Source organism: Marmota monax, unplaced genomic scaffold (genome assembly GCF_021218885.2).
Source record: "Marmota monax isolate L192 unplaced genomic scaffold, Marmota_monax_Labrador192_F-V1.1 WCK01_AAM20220418_F8-fsc00254, whole genome shotgun sequence".
NCBI lineage: Eukaryota > Metazoa > Chordata > Mammalia > Rodentia > Sciuridae > Marmota > Marmota monax.
The window spans coordinates 1,828,743-1,841,097 of NW_026694584.1; the positions used below are offsets into that span (position 1 = coordinate 1,828,743).

Below are 12,355 nucleotides of genomic sequence, written 5' to 3' on the forward strand. Positions count from 1 at the left end.
GCAGGGGGATTGCAAGTTCAAGGCCACCAACTTAGATCCTGTGTTAACAAAATCTTTAAAAAGGGGCTGGGGATGTGGCTCAATGTCAGAGTACCTCTGGGTTCCCTCCCCAGTACAAAAAAGAACATTCTCAATTATCTGAAAAGACAATTAGAATGCTCCTTCCTTTTCCAACTCCCTAGCTGTATGAGGCCAGGTTTTTCTTCACACATCAACCATATATCACCATAGCCTGAGTAAAAGGCAGATATGAGAATCCAGTTGTCTTCTATTAAGCCAGACACACCAAGAGTCAGAAAAAAAGCGAAACAAAGACACTCTCCTAATTATTATTATTATTTTTGCAAACTATGGTTATTTTCCATTAAAAAACATATTATTCATGTGACAATGTAACATGTACTTCATTTTTAAAATAAGTTAATAAATATTTCAACATTTTCTTATTTTAATTTGTAACACACAAACATCCAGAGTGAGCTCAGGGTTTTTTGGCCACCTTCTCAGGAGTGACACTTGGCAGGCCCTGGGTCAGAGCCTGGGAAGTGCCGCACCACAGGAGCACCTCAACAACCCAGGCTGGGATGTAAAGGACAGGCTCAAGGTCGGTGGAGCATGCAGTCCTGTTCACTGGAACCAGGACCCAGTGGTGCCAGGTCCTGGTGTCACACGCAGAGCACAAGCCAGATGGGAGGAGTAGGGCTGCCACCTGTCACTGAGAGGGAAAGGGCAGCATTTAAAAAACATACTGGAACACTAGGAGAAGGCACAGTCTGCAAGCTCAACTCCAAAGAGAATGGATTAGATACAAAAGATAAAAATGTTAACATAAAGGAATTATTAGGACAAAAATATAAACCTGTAATAAACCCAAAAATATACCAGAGCAAAGAATACAGAAACAAAATATCTGCTAATTTAAAAGACACTTGAAGTAAACACGGGGAGGATGATGCTTCATTTTCCTCAGTGGAGAGCTCCGGGAGGGGAGTGCAGGGTGAAGGGCAGGGCACAGGGCCCTCTGAGTACCTTGCTTTTATAGCCTCGACATTGGAACACTGTGCTTTTTATAGAAGTATCAGATTCTTTAAAAGTAGCCCCTCTAAGTTAGAAACAACACAAGACAAACACGTCTCACGAGGTTTCCTGGTGGCCTTGTCGCTCCCAGGTCTGCCTTTCTGGTGACAGAATCCAGCACACCCTTTCCTGGCCCGGGTGTCTAGAGTGGTCTCTGCTGGGGGCCAGCGGACCACTGTTGCTAGATCTGAGGCCAGTTTGATTTTCTTTCACCTCCAGGGACTTCAGTTTTTTGCTGGGATGCTCGGCGCTTCTCTTTTGCTTTAGAGTACGGTCGCCTGTTGGGGTAAAGCTCAGCGATGCGGCTTCATCAGGTTTTTCTTTCCTTTTTCTTGTGTGTGTGTTTGGTACTGGGGATTGAATTCAGGGGCACTTGGACCACTGAGCAACACCGCCAGCCCTATTTTGTATTTTATTTAGAAATAGGGTCTCACTGAGTTGCTTAGTGCCTCACTTTTGCTGGGGCTGGCCTCGACCTCCAGAGTTGCTGGAAGCACAGGCATAGGCCACCCTGCCTGGCTTTTTCCTATATTCTGTATTTATTTTACATACAGATACTTCTGTTTTGTGGACAACTCTTTCTCTCATTCTTTTATTGACTTAGAGATATTATTCTGCTCCTTATTCTTTCTTTTCTTAAAATCATGTGTGAGATTCAGCCATGATTCTTTCAGTTATTTATTTTTCCTTGGAATCTGTAGCTGTGCTTCAGGCTTGGGGACTGGGGCGGGGCGGGGCTGGCGATGGGCGGGGCTTCAGAAGGCGGGGGCGGGGCGGGAGACTGGCTGGGGTGGGCGCACCAAGGTTTCTGGCTCTAGCGCTCCCTCTGCTGCTGTTTTTGCCGCACCGTGGAGAGGCTGGCCTGGTCCTGTGGTCTTCTTGGCTCCCTCTTCCCCCAGTGCTACCTGGGTCTTCTCTTCCTTTCCTGCGTCCCTCCTGTCCAGTGTCTCTGGAATGAGCTCCTGCGAGTGTGTGCTCAGTGCTGAGCCTGCCTGGCCACGGAGCCCTGAGAAGTCTGTCAGGAGAGACCGCAGGATCCATCCTCTTCACACCTGCCCACCACCAGGGCTGGCCCTGGCTGTGCCCAGCCCCTCTCGTGGTGGCCCATGTGGCTTCCAGGAAGTGGCTGCTGTGATTTCCAGGTTCTCCTGTCCCTGGGTCCGTTGGACACTTGATTCTTCCTCCACTTCCTCCTGTGCAGACCTGAGGCCACAGTCTGTAGCTGTGGGAGTTTTGCCTCGACCCACTTGTGATTGGGGTTTGGGTATACTTTGTGGGGATAGATTTGGTTGGGGGTGGGTGGTGGTGGTGGTGGTCTGTTTCTTTTGTTTAGTAGAGGATATGTATAGTTTTGGTTTTGTTCTCCTGGTTGCTCTGTTTTTATGAGAGGGTATTTGGGGAGGTTAAACACTGTGAGCTGTTACATAGGTTTCCAATTCTGTTTTTCCCATTGTATTGGTCGATTTTTTTTAACTGTGATAAAATACCTGAGATAAATAACTTAAAAAGAGGAAATATTTGTCTTATCTCATGGCTTCAGAAGTTTCTTTCAGTCCTTGGTCACTTGCCTCCCTTACTTTGGGCATGTGGTGAGGCAGAGCATGATAACTGAAGTGTGTGGCAGAGGAAGCAGCAGGGAAGGGGCCAGAATCCCAATATCCCCCTCAGGCACGGCCCAGTGACCTCACTTCCTCCTACCAGTCCCACCTCCTATACACTATCCCCTCCTGGTGGCACCATAGGCTAGGGAGCCCGCCCTTAGCACGTAGCCTTTAGGGGACATTGCAGATCCAACTAACAGCACTCAGGATTCTAAGCAGACTTGCCTTCCCCTCTCCCCAAATTACTTGGTTTTTTAAAAAAATTTATTTGGGCCAACATCAAACAACCGAAAAACCATTGTAAAGTGACCAGTGGTGTTTAGTACACCCACAGCGCTGTGTGGCTATCGCCTGTCAAAACTGGTTCACACCAAAGCCGGCGCCCAGCCTGCAGCCCCCAGCTCCCGCTCTGCTTAGGTCAGAGCTGAGGTGAGTGTCCATGTGAGTAGGTCTTAGTGGCCTGCAGGGGGTCTGGAGGATTAGGATGTCTGCAGAGGGACACTCGGGCACACGGGTTGTCCGGGAGCTGCGCGTCAGCAAGACCAGCTGGTGTCTCCCAGGAGAAGGTCCAGATCTCTGTCCCTGAGTGCCTCTCTCAGGTCCTCCTGTGCTTGGAATCTGGTTTCTCCAAAGCCTGTGTGCTGGAGGTAGGCCTGGTGGGAGGTGGTTCCTGAGGGTGCATCCCTGAAGGGGATACTGAGACCCTCAGCCCTTCCTCTCCCTCTGTGCTCCCCAGCTGCTGAGGTGAACGGGCTTCTCTGCCATGTGCTGCTGCCATGATGTGCCGGCTCAGCACAGGCCCAAGCAACCTTGGACGAAAACTCTGAAGCCCTGAGCCAAGATACACCCTTCCTCCTTATGAGTGGATGATCCCAGGGTATCTTGTTATAGTGATGGAAAGAGGACTAACACAGTGTTCACACAGCTTTCCTCCACCTTTAAGGTGTGGAGCTTCTTGGACGACAGTAGTTCTCTTGATACTCAGTGCTTTAACTTGGTCGTGCTCAACAGAACAAGGGTTTTCAACCATCAAAAGTCACAAAATCTATTTTAATTCTAAAATACGTTTATTGAAAGAATATACAGAGGTGCCCTACTTCAAGACTGGTCCTGTGTTTTCTGCTGTGGCTAAACGTATATAACATAAGTTTGCCCTCTGGTCATTTCTAAGCCTGCTATGCATGGTATTAATTACATCCACAGTGTTGTGTGTCCTTCACCTTGAAGTTTCCAGAATTTCTCACTTCAGATGGAAACACTGTACCCATTAAGCAACAGCTCCTTGTTTCTATCACCCAGAATCACAGTAGTTTAATTTAATCTGGGTTTCTTTTTGTGTTAGTGTTTTAATAAGAGCTAACATATGGCCAATATAGGACGAAGGATGATAAAGTACAAACATGGTAGGAATCGCGAGAAACTGGTCGTAAGATGACATCAAGGAGAGTGAATCGTGACACGTGACCTTTTCCCCCTCATATCTGTGGGTGGCTCTGGGCTTCCTCTCACCACGTGCTATGTAGCAGGAATAAGCAAGAATGAGTCTGAGCTTTCAACAAACTTTACAGCTGGGTGGGCAAGCGGGCAGCCCATGGTAGAGCATTTGCCTGGCATGTGGCAGGCCCTGGGTTTAACCCCCAGCACTACAAAAAAAGGAAAAAAAAAATGAGCAATCAGATAGAAGCTCTGAGCAAAATCCTGGCCAATTGCATACAAAAACATATTAAAAAGATAGTGCACCATGATCAAGTGGGGTTCATCCCAGGGATGCAAGGTTGGTTCAACGTATGGAAATCAATAAATGTAATATGTCACATCAGTAGACTTAAAGACAAGAATCATATGATCATCTCAATAGATGCTGAGAAAGCATTCGATAAAATACAGCACCTCTTCATGTTCAAAACGCTAGAAAAACTAGGAATAGTAGGATCATACCTCAGTATTGTGAAAGCTATCTATACTAAGCCCCAGGCCCACATCGTTCTAAATGGAGAAAAATTGGAAGCATTCCCTGTAGAAACTGGAACAAGACAGGAATATCCTCTTTTACCACTTCTATTTAACATACTTGTTGGGACTCTAGCCAGAACAATTAGAAGAAGTTAAAGAGACAGGAAAAGAAGAACTCAAACTATCACTATTTGCCAACAATATAATTCTATATTTAGAAGATCCAAGAAATTCCACCAGAAAACTTCTATAACTAATAAATGAATTCAGCAAACTAGGAGAAGCCCTTTATTTCACGGTATCTGCTAGGAGCCTGCATGGACTTCTGTGCCCCCTGCCCCTGGAACTGCAGGGCCTCCTGTAGGGCCTTCCCGTCTGGCAGGACTCCCTCCTGTTAGAAGCCTGGTGGTGGCAAGGCTCCCAGGAAGCCTGGGCCTCGGGCTGTCTGTGGCAGAGGTGAGTGAGCCCTTGCTGTCACAGCCCTGCTCTTGCGAAATCATCCCAGGCTCTTACTGGAAATTCCTGCTCCTCCGGCCTCAATCCTGCCTGGGGCCTCTGCCTGTCCAGGCTGGCCTGGCTACCCTGCCCTCTGAGCAGGGAGGCTGGGCAAGGCCCTGGCCCTGGGGTGTCACTTCCTACATACCCGAGGAACCAGGTGCTTCTCCCCCTGTGGAAAGGGCTTGCAGCCCCAGCTCCTGGGGAAACCCCAGTGTCCTCCTTCCTTGATGTCTTCCCAGGGCCAGAAGAACACAGCCCAGAGTGCCCTGGTTTTGAGTCTCCTGTCTGGATCTTGCCCTCAGATGAGAGCGAAGTTGGCTGCTTGGGGTCAGGTCACTATTGCTATGACTTCTGTTTCCTCCATGGCTTCCAGTACCAATTCTTCCGTCTTCCTGGCCAAAGTGACAAGCAGGCCATCTGATTCCCTACCTCTTCTGCCGCTCCAGTCCTCTTTCTTTTTTTAATGGACTCTTATTTAGAGCAGTTTCAGGTTCACAGCAGAATTGAGCAGAAGGTGCCAAGTGACCTCTGCTCCCAGGCATGACATCCATCATCAGCATCCCTTGCCCAAGGGATACGTTGGTCATAGTCTGTGAACCTACCTTAGCTCTCATGAGCACCCTAAACCCAGGGTTTGCAATACCACTAGCTCTCGGCGCACACTCCTTTGGTTTGGATAGAAGTCTGAGGACGTGTATTCAGCGTGTGGTATTTTACAGAGGAGGTTTGCTGCCCTGACATCATCCAGGCACTGCCTGTTTAGCCTTGGCCTCATCTCCCACCCCATCCCCAAACCTGGGGCAACCGCTCATCTTTTTAACTGTCTCCACAGTTTCTCCCTCTCTAAGGTATCGTAGAGTTGGGATCATACACTACGTGGATTTTACTTAATAATAAGCATTTACATTTCCTTCCCTCGTGACTGGATAGTTCATTTCCTTTTAGGTTTGGGTACCATTTTGTGGTCTGGCTGTCCATAGTTGACCCATCACCTGCTGAGCAATCTTGGCTGTTCCAAGCCCTGCCGTCAGGAACACTGCTGTAGCCACCTGTGTGCAAGGGCTGGGTGAAAACAAGCCTTCAGTTCATTTCTGTAAATTCCAAGGAGCTCAACTGCCAGGTCACATGTTAGAGGATGGATGTCTGCAAAAAGCTGCAAGCTGTCCTCTGAAGGGCCTGTCCTTCCGCATTGCCACCAGCGGTGGGTGACAGTTCCTGCATTGGGTGTTGTCAGAGTTAGGGTTTTGGCCCTTCTGAGAGGTGCGCACTGGTGACCCATTGCTGTGTTAATTCACATGTCTTCTAAGAGGTTTGCTGCAGAGCATCTTGTCATTACTTATTTGCTCTCTGAGCCTCCTCTTTGGTGAGTCCAACTTCCGATTTTTAATCTTACTAGGTGCTCTCTAAATGCGATATATCTTTGAAAAGAACATTTTTAACTAATATATTGCACTTATAATATATAATTATATATATTTGTAATTATAATGTATTAAGTAATTCAGAGTTAATACCCCCCAAATAGTGTTACCCATAGTATTGAATTCTTGGACTAGCCAATAAAATCCTATTTAACACAAAAATTCCTCCCATGTATTTCAAATACTAGTAATTTAACCAAATAAAGACAAAAAGACTAGTATCAGTGGGATTTTTATTTTGTTTTGTTTTGCAGAGCTGGGGTTGGACCCCAGCACATGCCAGCCCAGCGCTCCCCCCTGAGCCACACCCCAGCCCCAGTCTTTCCTGGGGCTGTTGTTTGAGAGAGAGCTTCGTTCATTCTTAAATTCAGGGGCTGCTCCCTGCACGTCTGCTGGGCCTGGCCCTCTGCTGGGCCTTCTCTGCCTCCTGCTCCTCTGCTGGGCCTTCTCTGCCCCCTGAGGTCTGCTGGGCCTGGCCCTCTGAGCCTTCTCTGCCCCCCTGCAGTCTGCTAGGCCTTTTCTGCCCCCTGCGCCTCTGCTGGGCCTTCTCTGCCCCCTGCCATTTGCTGGGCCTGGCCCTCTGGGCCTTCTCTGCAAAAGTCTTTTTTCCCCTTCCAGAAAAGCACCATCTCGGTTGATCACCAAGTGAGTGTGGGGCTCAGAGAGTAGTCATGGGCAGCGACCTGGACCCCGTTCTCATGGTGGCAGTGACACCTGAAGCCCTGGTCCTGTGGCTCTCCGTGCAGGGCGCAGCTGCCAGCAGGGTTGACGGTGCTGGTATGACTATGGCCTCCCGAGGACAGGTGCTTTGCTGTGGAGCCTGTTTCAGGGAGCATTCAAGGTCAACGTGGTTGCTCGGCCAGTAGAGAAGGGACAGGCAGGGTATGTAGGCTCCTTCAGAGGTGTCCACCCAGAACCTGACCCACAGAATGAAGCAGCCTCGTGGAGGCCATTCCCGTCCTGCTTCCTGAGCACACCTGGTGTGGCTCCACCCTACCTGGCAGCGTGGCTTGACAGACGAGACAGGACTGGTGTGTGTTGGTGTGTGGCAAAGCAAAGAAACCACCTGAGTCCCCGCAGTGTCCCCGTCATGCCCCCCATGCTCACGAGCCAGGCTTCCCTGGCAGTGTTCCCCAGGCACCAGCCTGTGTGGCCCCTGCACACCTGGGGCCCATAAGTGCCCAGCCCGCCCTCCTGTGTGCTACGGCCTTGGCCCCAAGACCACGCTGCTTTCAAAGTGTTTCCTCCACAGGGCACCTCCCACTGTGCGATCACAGCAGTTAGGGAAAGGCTTGGATTAAAGCCTTCTAGAAAGATCCATCTAATGAAGAACCCCCACCCCCTACCCCTTGTGTTCCCAGCATGGACTCAAGTTTGTTTTCATGTGTTGAAGGGTGGTGCTTTTCATAAGCTGCATTCTCCCAAGGTCTCCATGTCACGTCTGTAACTTGGAGCCTCCCAAAAAGGGAGGATTACAGAGGCCTCCCTCACATTCCGAGGCAGGAACCAGTGCGGAAGGACGGGGGCATGGCCTTAGACGGGGCAGCTGCCCCCCACCTCCTGTTTTCCAAAATAGCGCTCGGAGAGACCTCAGAGAATCACCACTCACAGACAGCCCAGCTCTGAGGAGGAAAGAGAAGCTGGCATTGAAGTTGCTTCGGGGAAACCTGCTCATGTGGGGAGTCTCTCTTGCAGATCTCTCGAAGGCCTTGGTCCTGACGGAAATTGGCCCCAAGCGTGACCCTGCTACTCTGAGACTCTTCCTGAGCAACATGGAGCGACTGCTGCACGCCAAGGCTCACGGGTAGGATTTCAGTCCCAGAAATGCACTGTGGTCAGAGGAGCCAGAACCAAGCACATGCTAATGTCTCCCCAGGGGCTTGAAGAGGAAACACCCATGTGTAGGGCCTCTATGCAGAGGTCCGGGGACACCATCCTCAGGAGCCTCCCTGGGCCGCTCAGGTCACCAGGCATCAGGAGACGGTGTGGCCTATGTGCCTTCACGTCACTGTTGGAGGGTCCAAGTAACAGGCTTCAGTGCCTCAGCTGGTGAGCCCTTCCAGGGGACGTGGCTCCGGACAGTCTCTTGTTCTGATTTGTTTCTCATAAATGTTAATTAAAGCCCAAGAGCATCCTCTGCCCTCCCTCTGCCCCAAGTCTGTCCCACAGGAAGGACTCATGTGGCACATGATGGTCAGCTGAATCAGAGCTTCAGGCTTGAGCCCCCTGGCCAAGGTCTGTGCCCAGGCTGAGGTCCAGGTAGCACAGGATGCTGGCGCCATTGCGGAGAGCACTGCTGGGCAGGGTCACTGCAGGCCTGTGTCCCCAGCTGGCTGGCAGAAGCCTATGGTTCATATTTGTCCTCTGAGTGTGCCTGGCACAGCGTGATAGGATAAAGGAGTAGACACGCCATGGCAAGAGCTCAGCATGAGCACTCGGCCCACCTCCCTGCATCTGTCCCCGACCCAGGGTCCGAGTGATTGGCAGCTCCACACTGGCACTCTGCCACCTGGCCTCGGGGGCCGCCGATGCCTATTACCAGTTTGGCCTGCACTGCTGGGACCTGGCAGCCGCCACAGTCATCATCAGAGAAGCGGGTGGCATCGTGATGGACACTTCAGGTCAGCTCTGTGGCCCTCTGCTGCTTTCCTATCCCGGGGCCTGGCAGCAAAATCTAGAGGTGGTGGCACTGTGGTGGGGCACTTCCCGAAGTCCCCACTGCACTGGGTCCCCTTCCTGCAGATGCAGCCCAGGGTCTGTTGACCTGGTAGTAGCAGCACCGCTGCGTGCTGATGCGCTGTGGGGTTTTACAGGCTCCACACACAGCCAGACCCCAGTTCCCCCCAGGACCCAGCCAGGCAGACAGATGTGAGCCCCACAGTTGAGGCTAGGCACTTGCCACAGTCCACAGCCAGGAGTGTTACCAGCACCTGTGCCCAGCATGGGCACCCTTCAGGGTTTCAGGAGGATGGGTCAAGAGGTGACCTGCTTTCCTGCCCCAGGCTCCTTGACTCCCATGGCTGACCACCCAGGGCAGACATGAGCTCCATGTGCATTAGGGCTCCCTCCGTGTCCACGCTGCGCCCACTTAGCTCCTGCATATGTGCTCCAAGATGTTCAGGAGTCCTGAGGATGTGGCGAGGCTTCAGCCCTCCTTTCCCAGCCTCTGTCCAGAGATCCTTAGCAGGGGCACCTGGCTTACTTCTGATCACTGGGCACATAGGGTGGCTCTTTTGGAACTTGACTTCTACCTGTTTCCTTTGAAAGGCCTTAACTGAGCTTCCAGAAAGGTGTGGAAGTAAAGCAGTGTTGATCTCAGGTGGTGAGACTAGACAGGCCAGCTGTACGTTAACAAGAGTCCGGCACTCTGGATTTGGCCGCTCGAGCACCCGGGGCTCCGTCTGTGCACACAGATCTCTAGCCAGGCAGTCAGTCCTGCTTCACACACCCTGGAAGACTCAGGGCTTCACTGCCCACGAGCCCAGGGGGGAGTGCAAGCTCCACCCTGCCCAGACTGGCTGAGTCAAGGGGAGCCTTGGCACCCCACACCCTGGTGGTGACCCATGTGCTCCCCTATTCTGGTCCAACCATCCTGTGGACTTACTGGACTGGACTGGACTGGACATTCGGTGCCCTCTGAGCAGGGGCAGCTTCAGTCTCCTCACTATGTGGCCTTGGCCTCACTAGGGTGAAGCGAGGGCAGAGGCTCGCCTCCCTCCTGGCAGATCCACCACCTGGACACCTGCTGTGGAGGGCCCGGCCTCAGGCACAGTCATGAGCTGTCCCCCTTGGGGTGCATGTGACAAGTTGCCACATAGGCTGCCTGGCCCCATCCAGTGACCCTCGATTGCTCTCTTCCCGTCTCCAGGTGGACCCCTCGACCTCATGTCGTGCAGAGTGGTCGCTGCTGGCACCCGGGAGATGGCGATGCTCATCGCCCAGGCCTTACAGACTATTGACTATGGGCGGGATGACGAGAATTGAGGACACAGATGGCAGCATGGCCCAAGGACCCGGGACAGAGCCTTCCTGGAGGCTGCCTGGGGGCCTGTACCCCAGGCCAGAGGTCTTCTCCCCAGGAAGGAGATGCGGAGCTAAAGTGGGTGGCTAGCGTGTTGATCCACGTCTCTCGCAGGACTTGGTGTGTGGCTGGCTTCCTGCTTTAATCCCACATAGCTTATTCAGGTCGGTACATGTTCTTCTGTCAGGGCTAAACCCAAATCTCAGGAGAGACGAGTGGTGATCCAGTCTTCCTTCCCCAGAATGCAGACCTCAGGTGATCTTCAGAAGTGCTGGTGGGAGCAGACTTGTTCTCAGGACTCCCTGCCCCAGCTTCTGCAGAATGCAATAAATAAGAATCACTGCACTCCACGCATCTTCCCCTCTGGGCCGCCTGCTTCCCCAAACGCCGTAGACGCAGGCTCTTGGGAAAGGCTTGCACATTAAAGTCCAACGGGGACGGTGAGGGTTGCTTGTCCACATCTTGGAAAGCACTAGGAAAACATCGTCCTTATCATATTGGTATTCAGACTCCAAGACGCCTTCCAGGGCAGAGTGCAGGGAAGCCAGTAGCTGAAAACCATCTCTCTGAAATGCTGACCTGTTTAACGAAGAGAAATTGTAATGTATTTCCTGGGCCTTATCTGTGACTGTCTGGGAAATGGAACTATTGATATGGATAATTCAAATGAACTGACAGGCCAGGAGCCTTTTCTGAAGTTTAAACATTGAGAAAGTCCGAAGGCCAAAAATTTCAACCCACTCACTCCTCACTTTCCCTCACTGTCCTCCCTTGCCATCGATACACAGAATGGTCCAGACCTCCTTGGAGGAGGGTGGCCCCTGGTAAAACAACCTGTCACTCTTGCCCAGCTGTACCTCTGTGGTCTCGGCAAGACACAGCTGGCTTAAGGCCTCTGCCCCGACACTTGGGCCACGCAGGACCCTCAGTCAATGCTCCCGGGCAAGCCACCCAAGGGCAGCTCACTGCAGACCCAAGTCCTGAGAGGAGTCCTCAGGATGTTCTTGTTGGAGTGAAATACCCTATGCCGCCCTGCTCCCCCTTCCTCTTGGGTCATATTTTGTTAAATTCACCCTTGTAAGGAAGCATAAGCACTAGGAAAAGTGCCCGGGTGTGTGGATCGTTCTGTGATTCCGCAAGGCCAGCTTTAAAACGGAACTTCTCAGGGAAGAAGCAGGGAGTGAGGGCACCCGGGTGAGGGCACTTTCCCTTTCTGATCTGAATGGGGTGGCCAGGAGAACCCCCAGTACATGCCTTATTCAGGGACCAGGCGTGTGAGGACTTGGTCTTGTTGGGATGAACTATCCCAGTGCCTGCTGAGTATGTGGTCGCTGCTTCTGATTTCCACAGGCATGTGCCCGACACTAGCATAAGGATCTGGGGCCGTGTGGGGTGGTGCAGATAAACAGAGGCATTGCCATCCTCTCCGGGTTCCGTGGGTCAGCACTACATAGAATGGATGCTCGGAGTGCTTACTCCACAACCCCCATTCATCCTGCAGCAGGCACCACAGCCTCTCTGCTGTGCAACCCACATCCTTCCCCAGGTTGGTCTTCAGGAGTTCCCTACGGCATCCTGTGCACCAGGTCACCCCCACTGGGCAGTGTGGAGCAGGCCAGTCCTAGGTCAGGGCAGGGCCACAGCAAGCTACCAGTCACATCGTTCCATGGGTGAGATCGGTGAGGAGCCCGGGTGTGTGGATCGTTCTGTGATTCCGCAAGGCCAGCTTTAAAACGAAACTTCTCAGGGAAGAAGCAGGGAGTGAGGGCACCCGGGTGAGGGTG

At 52.0% G+C, this 12,355-nt stretch overlaps 1 protein-coding gene across 1 annotated transcript in view; it reads left to right on the plus strand.

Moving 5' to 3' along the window:
- Window positions 1-10,916, plus strand: part of Impa2 (inositol monophosphatase 2) — a 41,060-nt gene extending 30,144 nt beyond the window's left edge. The window contains exons 6-8 of the mRNA XM_046421445.2: window positions 8,246-8,354; window positions 9,020-9,171; window positions 10,419-10,916. Of these exons, the coding sequence (XP_046277401.1) occupies window positions 8,246-8,354; window positions 9,020-9,171; window positions 10,419-10,534 (377 nt within the window). The 3' untranslated portion in view covers window positions 10,535-10,916. The remainder of the gene's footprint in view (window positions 1-8,245; window positions 8,355-9,019; window positions 9,172-10,418) is intronic.
- The last annotated feature ends 1,439 nt before the right edge of the window (window positions 10,917-12,355 follow it).